General features: G+C 31.3%; 1 protein-coding gene across 1 annotated transcript; it reads right to left on the bottom strand.

The window, feature by feature from the left end:
- Positions 1-11959: 11959 nt before the first annotated feature.
- LOC111639944 lies at positions 11960-12976 on the bottom strand. Its single transcript, XM_023385908.1, has one exon. It carries the CDS (start codon positions 12974-12976, stop codon positions 11960-11962), a length of 1017 nt encoding a protein of 338 aa, XP_023241676.1.
- Between the last annotated feature and the right edge of the window lie 853 nt (positions 12977-13829).

Here is a 13829-nt window from a genome sequence, read left to right as displayed (position 1 = left end):
ACTTTTAATGGTGATCCAGCTTTTCTTAAGTTTTCTAATCTATACACTTAAAATATGTATATAAACTGGTAAATCTCGTGTTTTCTAACAATTTTTTTTCTATCAAAATTGTATACAGAAAGCATAAGGCATGACGCATCTATTAACTATATATGAACTTATCATGCAAACTGGAAATCGCGTTATTTCAATTCAAAATTTTCCCCTCGGAAAGGTGTTAGATAGATGACAGGGACGACTCTCTTGTTAAAGGAAAAGGATGATGTACAGGGGCGAGCTACTACTAATGTGAGGTGGAGAGCACATATTTTACATTAAATAAATAAAAAAATGTAATTGAAAGTAGCAGCCCAATTAATTTGAATACCGATATATGTAAACATTCAAATTTGCATGACGTCCTCGCTGTTTTGTAGTGTTTAGATATGGTGTTCGAAATGCATATATGAGTGAAAATAGAAAGATGTTTTAGATATTTTATAAATTTCTAAAATGTTTGTTATGGTATTTTTGAAATTGTAGGCTATGAATTAAAAGACTTCTTTGACTTAATGACTTAAAAATTTCAGGAAAAGAAAAGACTATCATCAGTATTTAAATGATAATACAAAAATTATATAGATCGATGCACATTAAACTAAATTATAAATTTTCGTCTATAAACAAGTATTCACTATTATCAGGGTTTATTATACTGGCTTAACAGACAATACAGAGTTTCAATACTTCAATGACCTTCGATGAAAATATATTAATAGTTGAAGTAGCAGATACAACTGAACGATGTAAAAAAGGATGAATGAAAATATAATAAATATATAAACATAATTTTTAAATTTTTTAGAGAATTGTTGAATTTAATACGTCATTCCATCTATATCAGTGATTCCCAAAGCAGGCGCTACCTTTATCTTGAGTGTGATAGAAGATTCAAGAGCACCGGAAGGGAATGGGCAATAGGGGTGTTGAAAGAAAATTATTTTGAAATACTCAGGAATAAATATAAATATATGAGAAATATATGTACTGAAAAGAATAAAACAAAGAAATACAAGCCCAAAAACTTATTTAATATTATTACAACGAAATACAAGTTCAAAGGCATATTTAAGTAAAGAAATGTAAAGAAAAATTAATTACAAAAAAATCAAGCAGATAATAAATGAAAGCATACTAAAGCAAGTTAAAATCAGTATAAATTAAATAATTTAGTGAACTCAAACAAACAGTAAAAATGAAATATGCTTAACAGCAAATTGTTTATGCCCTACACATGTCGTAAATAAACTGAATTAACTCATTTTTCACATCTGTACAGCCACATAAGCCCACAATTTACACTTACAGCAGATAATTCACTTTTCCTAAGTCGTTCCATATTGTTTATTGCAATATATGCAATAAGTATTTTCGTCATTATTTTTTGGTTCTTAGGACTTTTATGTCTTTTGTTATATCTTACTTTAGTGAACTTCGAATCTGATTTTTCTAAAATCCATTGCCCTTCTGCAAGTTCCTGATTTTTTAACTTTAGCCTTGGCTTCTAGTGTAGCTTTGTATGGAAATCCAGTTATTTCTTCTGCTTAATTTAATGTTGTTCGCGGCCAAATCAAACTATAGTAGAACGATCAGGAACAAGATCAGAAATACTGCCGAAGATGCCTCAATAGTCATGAATTAGGAACATTAAGTGAAACCCTGATAATAGAATACGAAGCCATGATCCGGCCACGTAAATAAGTTAAAGACTTACTGCTGGTGTTGTTTGATAGCATCTGTCAGTGCTGTGTTTCCGTTACTAATTTATTTCTTCTTTATAGGTAAGCAATTTGCTTTATCTTTTGGTTGATTGTTTTATTTTTATCTTGTTTATTGGTTTTGTATTGTTTTTGACAAATGCGCCCAAATTTTATACTTTAGCTGTAAACTTTAACTGATTATTATATTTGATTTTTATACCTTAATATTTAAATTGTTATTTATTTATTTAAATTAATATTGTAATAATATATAGTTTTTGATTCTGATCTCATGCCTATTGTATTTAAGTGTTGTGTATTTAAGTCTTTCGTTTTTTGGGAGATGGTTTTGCTCCCCGCATCAAAGAGTGTATCTAGTATGCGTATTAAATAAATAAATGAATAAAATAAATAAGTTAATGATTCAACCTTCTAACAGGAAAAATATTTTCGTTATTATGGAATTATAACAAAACATGACAATTCTATATAAATGGAAGCAAAATATTGTAAGAAGTTGAATAAAACAGACAACTTATTTAATATTTCAACTACACTTGTCGGAGAACAACACACACACCACACTGAACAAGCTGTTATTAAAACTCAACTGTCTAGCCTCTGAAGAGAGTGTCCTTTTATTTTGTTTCAAAGAAAATTTAATTCACGAACTTCCCCGTATGCCGAACTTATTACGTTCTCCCCTATATGTTCAATCAATATTCATTAAAATTCTTGAGATATTCGGTATGAAAATGTTCGGCGTTTCCATAAACTAATTAAGTGAAATGTAACATTATCATTTGATTTGCTCTAAAATCTAATGGATTTTCGTGTGCATTAGAAAATTGCGTCCAATAAAGTGAAAGAAGTTAAATATTGATACATGATTCATAAAGATTAAAATCTACTAATTAAAACATTAATATTAAGTCGATATAAAAATTAAGCTTATGTTATAAATTATTATTCGATAATCAATTAGTAATTAAAATTCATTATCTAATTAAATGATGCCACTAGTTATACATCTTATCAAGTACAAAACTATCTCGTGTAATATACATCCATTAACTTAGTCATTTTATGAGAAAGTTTAGTGCAATTCAGGAAGAAGCACTGTCCATTATTTTAACTCTCTTCGACTACTCAATATCGTCACTATCATGAACCCATTCAAAATCAACGAAATTTGCCTGGGCTGTCTATTAAGACCATTCTGTGCACATGCTCTCATTTACGGTTTAGAACCTTTTAAGACTTGTAACCATGAAAACAATAACGTTCAAATTATTCATAATAACAAATTTAAAAACGCTTATATTCAATTTGTTGAATTGATACTTTGGAATCATTCTGTTATTTTATTGTGGCAAATTATTCCCAATTGGAATAAACATGCAGTTTGCCTTGGATGGTACAATATAATTGAAGGAGATGCGATGCTCGCTAAATGTGTAGTTGTATGCTTGGTGTGTTCATGTGCCTTTATTTTCAATTTTTGCAAAAACAAGAAAGTGATTTTGGAATTAAAATTAAAAAACGAATATCTTCTTCGAAACATAAAATTAATCAACTTTGCAATGAATGAGTTTTGTCTATTTGTTTCTTTTGCAATTATTTTCGCAATCATTAGTCAGAATACTCAGAATCTTTTAATCCTATATCCAGAAGTAGAGAAATCGGCAAAATTTCCAGGAGAAGCATTATTCTGTACCATCCAGCTTCATTTATTTTGCACTTTTATCTACGGTTTAATTGGTTACGGTTTAATAATGGTAGTTATAGTGTTAATTATCATCGAAATGGAATTCCAGCAACTATCTAAAGAACTGGCTCTTGTAAGAAGAAACGACGACAATTCCTATTCGAAATTGAAAGATGTGATGATTCGTCACGAAAGTCTATGGAAGTTCGTCAATCAGTTTAATACGAAATTCAGTTATCTCGTTATGATTATTTATTTTGCTATCACTTCGACTACGAGTTTTCTTTTTTACCTGTTTTTACACACGGATGCAGCCGATATAATTCGTTTTGGATTTCTAATAATGCTTATTTTGTTTACTTTCATATGCATTATTGCTGCATGTTTATTGTGCTCTTTTGCCTTTGCGGTAAAAATTATCTTTTTGTAATATATTAGCGTAATATATTAATATTTTCTATTAATAAATTACTCGATTTTGCAGATGGAGAATGTCTTTCAGGACATCCGACAATTTGCTGTATGCGATTTACGTATAGAAAAAAAATTAAAAGTAATAAGCATCGTTTACATATATTGAAAGTATAATTAAAAAAATACACACGTTTATACAGTAGGAAATACATAAAACGAGCTCGAGCATTTAGTTCTTATTGTCAGTAACCACCTATTCATATTAGAACNATTTCTCATTCTTGCAGGTTGCAAAAACATTGCATTCCTTCTTTTCGGCTTTCATGAAACTTAAAAGTTTATCGAAAGAAAAAAGCAGCTGTAGCAACTTAACATTGTGATTAAATTCTTCAGAAAAGAATTCCTTTGGATATTGATATTTAATACAATCCATAATGCCCATAATTTAAATAAGTTATCATGCGTAAAATGCAATATAACCGTTAAAATACAAGGAAGAAGAAAAAACTCTTGTTTATATGTAGGATGCAAGTAGATTGCAATTATTCGTTTATACTTAATTAGCTGTTCTGTAAATCTAAACTAATTTCTTATGATAAATAATAGTCGTATAAATATCCTGTAATAGCGATAGTAATAATTTTCACATTTTATGTAACTAGTAATAAGTATTTCAATTTTTGGAAAAATTAAGTTGGGACGTGAACGAATGTTTAATTGGAAAACTAAATGAACTTAATTTTAATTGTTTCTTTTAAAAAATAGTAGAATTCGTTGTTCCTCGATGTTGAATGATTGTGAAAAACATAAATACTTTTTATTTTGTTTTGGCACGAATATTTCAGATTAGAAATACATTTGTTTATTATTGCACGAACATTTGTTTTGTGGTATCCCTTTAATAGAAATTGACATACAATTTATTTATCTTCTAAAAGTGAAACAACTTCATCACAGCAAGATCTATAAAATATATAAAGAAGAGTCATCTAGCACTCTCGCAGACACCAGAAAACCTATTGTGCCAGAGTGGCCGGAAGCTAAGAGGCAATCATTCTAACTGGTCTACCTGAAGATTCATGAAGACTTAGCAATATCATTCTGTAGTCGCTCCGAAAAGCAGAATATCGTCGAGACACCCATTTTATTCTCAGTTCTAGCGCCGAAGACCGGCAGAAACCATGGAAAATTGAGGCTTTCGTAACGCAGACTCAATTCGGACTCCCTATAATAAAATGTCAGAGTTTGTTGCAGAATACATTATAGAAAACTAGAATTTGTATAGATTGTTTTGTTCACCAATATCAATACAAAAATCAAAGCATTTGTTATTTTTAATCATTGCTAGTAATGTACTTATAGTAAAATCCGTTTGTAATTCAAACTACACCCAATAATTTATGAGATATTATTATTATTATTATTAAATTTTAGTTGAAAGTGCTCGTGATATATTTAGTTACGTGTATACTAAAAACAATATTACAAAATTTAAGAATTACGTAGCTTGACTGAGGTATCAGAAATAATTTTAAAATGTTAATAATTAATATTTTTTAAATAAAAACTGTTAGTAGAATTAAAATTAAAGTGTAGTTTTTGTCTCTTCTTTTCATATCTAATTATGTCAAATTTTAAACATTTTTGAATAAAATCCGAAATTTTCTTTCTAGAAATAGATTCTCAGGTGCAAGGTGACACTAAAACACCGTTTACACATTCTATTTTTATCTAGAAATGTAAACGAGAAAATTTTAATTGTGCGTATTAATTAAAGTACATTTTCTTCTAATTTATTAGTCGGAATCATCTTGATTGAAATACAGTAGAGTGTCGATTATCCGAATCAATTAGGGACTGGGGTTGTTCAGATAACTGATATTTCGGATAACCGAGAATGTACGAAAAAATAGTTTAACTTATTTGATGTTGAAATTTTTCTCCGTTACGTGTCGCTTCGAGTTGGATTTTCGTCGATGTTAAGCCTAACGAAGACTATTGTATCATAAAGTACTCAGCAAATCACTATACATATACATATACTTAACACCTTATTCTTGCCGAGAAATATAATTTATTTGAANAGCAAATTGTCGGATGTCGTGAAAGGCATTCTTCATCTGCAAAATCAAGTAATTTATTAATACAAAATATTAAAATATGCTAATATATTTAAAAAGTTCATTTTTACCGCAAAGGCAAAAGAGCACAATAAACATGCAGCAATAATGCATATGAAAGTAAACAAAATAAGCATTAATAGTAATCCATAACGAATTATGTCGGATACATTTGAGTGTAAGAACATGTAAAAGAGAAAACTTGTAAACGAAGTGATAGCAAAATAAATAATCATAACGAGATAACTGAATTTCGTATTGAACTGATTGACGAACTTCCATAGATTTTCGTGACGAATCATCACATCTTTCAATTTCGAATAGGAATTGTTGTCATTTCTTCTTACAAGAGCCAGTTCTTTAGAGAGCTGCTTGAATTCCATTTCAATGATAATTAACAATATAACTGTTATTATTAAACCGTGACCAATTAAGCCATAAACAAAAATGCAAAATAAGTGAAGCTGGATGGTACAGAATAATGCTTCTCCTGGAAATTTTGCCGATTTTTCTACTTCTGGATATAGGATTAAAAGATTTACAGTATTCTGAGCAATAATTGCGAAAATAATTGTAAAAGAAAGTAATAGAGAAAACTCATTCATTGAGAAGTTGATTAATTTTATGTTTCGAAAAAGGTATTCATTTTTTAATTTTAATTCCAAAATAATTTTCTTGCTTTTGCAAAAATTAAAAATGAAAGCGCATGAACACACCAAGCATATAAGTACACATTTAGCGAGCATCTCATCTCCAATTATATTGTACCATCCAAGGCAAACTGCATTTTTATTCCAATTGGGAATAATTTGCCACAATAAAATAACAGAATGATTCCAAAGCATCAATTCAATAAATTGAATATAAGTGTTTATAAATTTGTTATTATGAATAATTTGAACGTTATTGTTTCTATGGTTACAAGTCTTGAACAGCTCGAAACCTGATGGTGACGATGTTGAGTAGTTAAAGAGAGTTAAAATAATGGACAGTGCTTCTTTCTGAATAGCACTAATCTTTCTCTTAAAATGACTAAGTTAATGGATGTATATTACACGAGATAGTTTTGTTCTTGATTAGATTTATAACTAGTGGCATGATTTAATGAGATAATGGATTTTAACTACTAATTGATTATCGAATAATAATTTATAACATGACCGTAATTTTTATATCAAATTAATATTAATGTTTTAATTAGTATATTTTAATCTTTATGAATCATGTGTCAATATTTAACTTCTTTCACTTTATTAAAAGCAAATTTTCTAATGCACACAAAAATCCATTAGGTTTTACAGTAAATCATATAATAATGTTTCAATTCACTTAATTAATAAGTTTATGGAAAAGCCGAACATTTTCATACCGAATATCTCAAGAATTTTAATGAATATCGATTGAATATATAGGGGAGGACGGGGTAAGTTCGTCAATTAAATTTTCTTTGAAAGAAAATAAAAGGAGACTGTCTTCAGAGGCTAGACAGTTGAGTTTTAATGACGGCTTGTTAAGTGTGGTGTTTGTGTTGTTGAAATATCAACTTCTTATAATATTTTGCTATCATTTATATAGAAACGAAATGTTATGTTATAATTCCATAAAAACGAAAGTTATTTTTCTTGTTAGAAGAATGAAACATTGACTTATTTTATTTATTTATATATTTAATACGCATTTTTGATACGGGGAGCAAAACCATCTCCCAAAAAACAAAAGACAGAACAAATAAATAAAATACACATAAGATCACAATCAAAAATTATGTATTATTACAATATTAATTTAAATAAATAACTATTTAATTATTAAGGTATAAAAATCAAATATAATAATCAGTTAAAGTTTTCAGCTAAAGTATAAAGTTACAGTTTGGGAGCATCTGTCAAAAATAATACAAAACCAATAAACAAGATAAAAATAAAACAACCAATCAAAAGAGAAACCGAATTGCTTACATATAAAAAAGAAATAAATTAGTAACGAAAACACAGCACTGACAGATGCTATCAAACAACACCAGCAGTAAGTCATTAACTTATTTACGTGGCCAGATAATGGCTTGGTATCCTATTCTTAGGGTTCCACTTAATGTTTCTAAATCGTGACTATTTGTGCATCTTCGGCAGTGTTGCCGATATTGTTCCTGATCGTTTTACTATGGTTCGATTTGGCCGCAAACAACAACAAGCAGAAGAAATAACTGGATCCACATACAAAGCTGCACTAGAAGCCAAGGCTAAAGTTAAAAAATCAGGAACTTGCAGAAGGGCAATGAATTTTGGAAAAATCAGATTCGAAGTTCACTAAAGAAAAGGGGCAGAACAGTCCTAAAGAACCAGAAATTGACGATGGAAATACTTATTGCATATATCGCAATAAACAATATGGAACTACTCAGGAAAAGTGGAATATCTGCTGTAAGTGTGAATTGTGGGCTCAGGTGGCTGCACGGATGTGGAAAATGAGTTAATTCAGTTTATTTACGACATGTGTAGGGCATAAACAGTTTGCTGTTAAGCATATTTCATTTTTACTGTTTGTTTGAGTTCACTAATTCATTTACTTTATATTATATTAGCATGCATTAGAATGCTTTCATTTATTATCTGCTTGATCTTTTTTGTAATTAATTTTTCTTTATATTTCATTTACTTTCATATGCCTTTGAACTTGTATTTCGTTGTAATACAGTAATACCCCGACTTACGCTACCCCGACTTACGCGAACCCGGAGTTACGCGATTTTCAAATCTCGTCGATTCGTCTTTTGTTTGAGCGCCATGCAACTTTTGATTACTCACTCTCCCACACTATTGTTCGGCTTACATGTTCGGACGTGTAGCGCGGAATCGACACATAGCTACAATTTATTTTGTGTTATTTATTTCTGTATTTGTTATATCTACGGAGACTCGAGAGACTCTATATGATGATTTCTTGTAATCGTGAACGAATCAAAAGACGAGATAAGATTAATGAGAACATTTAGTAGCTTACATACATCCGACTTGGATGTATGTAAATAGAAATTGCGAAATTATAAAGAGAAATTGCGAAATTATACCCAGACTTACGCGAATTCGACTTACGCGGTTATCGCTCGGTCCCACCTATCACGTATGTTCGGGGTATTACTGTAATTAAAATTAAAAAGGAGTCTAATACATTTAAAAACAAAATTCTTGAACATTTTTAAGTGAGAAGATTAAATTCAGAAATTAAAATTAACAATAATCATGATTTGCAATTACACCCTTTGTTTTCGATTTTTAACCAGCATGCCTGTAAAAGTTCTTTATTTCGTGTTTTATTTCTAGTTTAAACGTGTTCNAATAATATTTCAGAAGTTAATTTAGTATCAAAAACGTAAAATATTTAAATAGCCCAAGATATAGTCAAAGATTGCCACAGCACTAGCGAAAATTTAAATTTACAGACTGAAATTCTTTCGGATAATCGACGCTCCAATGTATTTGAAAAATTTTTGACTCGTCAGTATTTTGTTGACCGATGTCGGTACTTTTGCTTTTGATAGGAAGTTCATTTCCTTTTCTACTATGACTAGTAAGTTGAATCAGAAGGAGCCACACACGAGACTTGGCCGTCGAGTCGTATAAAAGGGACAGTTTTACGCCCCTCCAGTCAGTTCTCCATAAGAAGTAATTGCCACAGAAAGGCAGTTCATCGAAGTACGAATATGCCATAGTTGTAGCCCGTATATTGAATAGTGCGCACATAAATGTTATGATTCCCAAACTTCTCCATATCCCGAACGGAAAGACGATCGAACACAAGAAATAGTTTCATATAGTAAAGGTAGTATATCTGTTAGATATCTTATTGTAGGTAGTGAAGGTATATATACTATACCTTAGTGAAGGTAGTATATCTGTATAGATGTAAACTCTCTCTTACGCGTATAGATTAAATTAGATCAAGTTAGATAATGGATTTCTTGCTCTGTGAATATATCATTTGTAATTCCAATAATTGTATTGTTAATTTGTTTGATTAATTAAATTTTATTGTTATTTGTTTATAATACGGTCTCAGTAATGACTTGATCTAACGCCTGTGTCCACTCTACATATCTACGTTTCCTTACTCCAACGAGCATTCCGAATTCGGACTAATAGATAAATCGCGAGTTAAACCGCGAAATAATAGTTTAACTGGTGTCGGGAATCCTGACAGGAGACCGGATTATACAATCGTACGTCTCCACCTTTCTTAAACACTTTTAAAGCCCTTTTTAAAAGTTATAAATCAAATCGCAAGATCTTGTGCCGATTAAGTGGTACACAAGTTTACTAATTTTGTACTACCGGCTTATCTCACACTAGTGTAGCAGGAGTGGGGTTTCGAGTCTAAAAAGTTCTATATTAAAATCTCACACTGTTTGGTCTAGGGAGTGAAGTTCCAAAACCGTCCTGAAGCTCAAAAAGCATTTTGCATTTCGATATCTCACACTGGTGGATTATGTTTAATTGTGTTAGTTTTAGATCGTTGATTTAGATAGTTCCAATTAATTGTAAGTAATTTTAAAATTTAGCAATAAGATAGTTAACATGGAAGAGAATCCTAGGGGGGCAAACTTAGGAGGAGTAGGGAGTATAATCCCGTTGCTTCCCTCGTTTTCGAGCGAAACGAGAGACACGGATATCAGAGAATTTTTCGAGTTCTTGGCAGATTCAGCTAAGATATCCGGGTAAATGAAAGGCCAGATGTTGGCAGTGACACTCTTAAATTAACTAGAATCACGCGTGAATTCACCCGTAGAGATAGAAGGGTAAAAGATATGGACAATTTTGGTGAATTTAAGAAAGTTATGTTGGAGCGATTTGAAAGAGTTCCTTATACATATAGACTTCAACGATTCTATGCCTGCGTGCAGACTAGAGACGAAGACATCCAAGCTTATGCGGTAAGATTACAGTTATTGGCGGCAGAGGTCGAAATTGATCACGAAGGAGCCGTGACACGGAAGTAGCTATAATTAATAGAATTAAAGAAAAAGAGTTAGATGGGAGATTAAGTGCAGTTTACAAATTGCGATATAGGAAGAAGAAACAGAGTCACTTACTACGGGTAGAAGTACTCATATCAGAGCCATTGAAGAACATGAGCAAAACGCTATAGAAGATGAAGGCGTATATATAGCTGAAGTAAGAAAATTTAAAAGACAACTAGATGATTTGGCAGAAAAATTAAAAATTTTAAAAGAGAAAGAGGCATTAAAAAATAATAGTGATAGATTTGAAAGGAAAGCGCATTTCTGTTAAAAAGTTGACAGAGAGAGGCGAGATCAGTTCAGAGATAAACATTTCCGCCCACGTCAGAGCGCAAGAAATTTTCAACGAGAGACAATTTTTGGAAAGGAAAATTATCCACCGTTAGCTCAGATAATAAACCAATTATACTTGTTTATGCAAATAATATACCAATAAAGGTCAATATTGATGAAAACAATGAGAATACGCTTTTATCAACGAAAATAAGTGAGAAATTATGGAAAAAGATTCCGGTATACTACACAATGCCTATGGAGATAGAAAATACACTAGGGGAAACTGTTTTAGTTAAAGGTATAACGTTGCCAACATACAAATTACAAGGATATAAATTTCGAAGAATTGAGATAATTGTAAACCCAGAAGTAACTATGCCAAATGACAGTATTTTAGAGAAAGACATTATAATATCAAAAGCGCTCAGCAACTAAATAAAGATAAACAAAACACCTTTTTTGCCGAGAAATATAATTTTTAAACAACAAACGTTTTCAGCCTAATTAATAGGCCATCTTCAGGTTGAAAACTAAAACGGAACGTAAATGTTCCATGAATAGAACATAAAAATTGAAATAAAAAATTTTACAAGAGAAAATAACGGAAGAATATTTAAAAAAAACACTAAAACAAAAATAACATAAATCTTCAATGTATTAATTCTGGTCGGAGCTTGTAGTATATTTCTTAACCAAATATTTCCATGCCGAAGGTAGGCTCTCGGAATCCCTCGCATTTAAACAGCCTTCTCTTTCTTATCTTACTTCTGTATATTTCTATTTTTTCTGCCGTCATTGCTAGAGTTGGGGAAGACAGAGGTTTGATGATTGTTGCCTCGTCCCATTTCACCTCAGATCCTTGTGCTTGCGCCATTTGTGACAAAACCGTTGAATTAGACGCTTTTCTTATGGCATATCTATGTTCCTTGAGCCTTACTCCCAAGCTTCTTGTGGTGACGCCGATATAATCTTTTTTAACTTCCAGTTGTAAGTTTTCATAAGGAATCTTATACACCCCTGCTCTCTCCTCCGCTCTGATATTATCCTTATCGTTTCTCAAGATCTTATACAAATTAGGGGCTCTTCTTAATACCATTCTTGATTCCTTTCGTCTAGCAATTTCCTTCATAACACTATTCATACTACTATTATAAGTAAATTTCGTGAGCCTAGTAGGAACATTTCTTAAAGTTCTTTTTACTATGCCCCTTTCATACTTCTTAAGCATTCCGACAATTACACTTTTTCTGTAACCCAGGGTCCGGGCCACCTGCAATACTCTATCAATCTCCTTCTCTCTGTCAGCGATTTGGTCACAATATAAATAAGCTCTCCTTATTAACGCTCGGAAGGCTGCCATCTTATACTGATACGGATCCATAGACTGGGATGGTATATATAATGGTGTGTGTGTAGGTTTAATATAAACACTTGTGGACAAATGCCCTTTCATAAACCGGATATTAATGTCCAAGAAGTGCACATTCATGGAACTCTTTTGTTCTAATCTCAATCTAAGCCCATCATTGTTATCATTAATTCTACTCATAAATTCATGCACCCTCCTATTATTCTTCCATAAGATCAGAATGTCATCCACATACCTGCTGAAATATACGATATCATCTTTGAACCCATGAAGAACCCTTCTTTCTAGTCTTCTGACAACTAATTCGCAAAGGATTCCTGAGAGGGGACTCCCCATCGGAACCCCTCTTTTTTGTCTGTAGATCTGACCACAAAAGATGAAGCACGACTCACAGCACACCAGGTTAGCCAGTTCTTCTATCTCTTGCGTGTAAAGAAGCAACTGGGAGTTCTTTATGTACAAGAAATATAATAACGCATCCACACAAGACTTAATAAGATCTTGAGAAACGATAAGGATAATATCAGAGCGGAGGAGAGAGCAGGGGTGTATAAGATTCCTTATGAAAACTTACAACTGGAAGTTAAAAAAGATTATACCGGCTTCATCACCAGAAGCAATCGATGCTCTACTGTATATGTAAACGATGCCTATTACTTTTAATTTTTTTTCTACACGTAAATCGCATACAGCAAATTGTCGGATGTCGTGAAAGGCATTCTTCATCTGCAAAATCAAGTAATTTATTAATACAAAATATTAAAATATGCTAATATATTTAAAAAGTTCATTTTTACCGCAAAGGCAAAAGAGCACAATAAACATGCAGCAATAATGCATATGAAAGTAAACAAAATAAGCATTAATAGTAATCCATAACGAATTATGTCGGATACATTTGAGTGTAAGAACATGTAAAAGAGAAAACTTGTAAACGAAGTGATAGCAAAATAAATAATCATAACGAGATAACTGAATTTCGTATTGAACTGATTGACGAACTTCCATAGATTTTCGTGACGAATCATCACATCTTTCAATTTCGAATAGGAATTGTTGTCATTTCTTCTTACAAGAGCCAGTTCTTTAGAGAGCTGCTTGAATTCCATTTCAATGATAATTAACAATATAACTGTTATTATTAAACCGTGACCAATTAAGCCATAAACAAAAATGCAAAATAAGTGAA

Source organism: Centruroides sculpturatus, unplaced genomic scaffold, assembly GCF_000671375.1.
Source record: "Centruroides sculpturatus isolate CEXI.00-Female unplaced genomic scaffold, Cexi_2.0 scaffold1264, whole genome shotgun sequence".
Classification (NCBI taxonomy): domain Eukaryota; kingdom Metazoa; phylum Arthropoda; class Arachnida; order Scorpiones; family Buthidae; genus Centruroides; species Centruroides sculpturatus.
The sequence above is the reverse complement of the archived record's forward strand: the minus strand, read 5'-3'. Positions and strand labels throughout refer to the sequence as shown.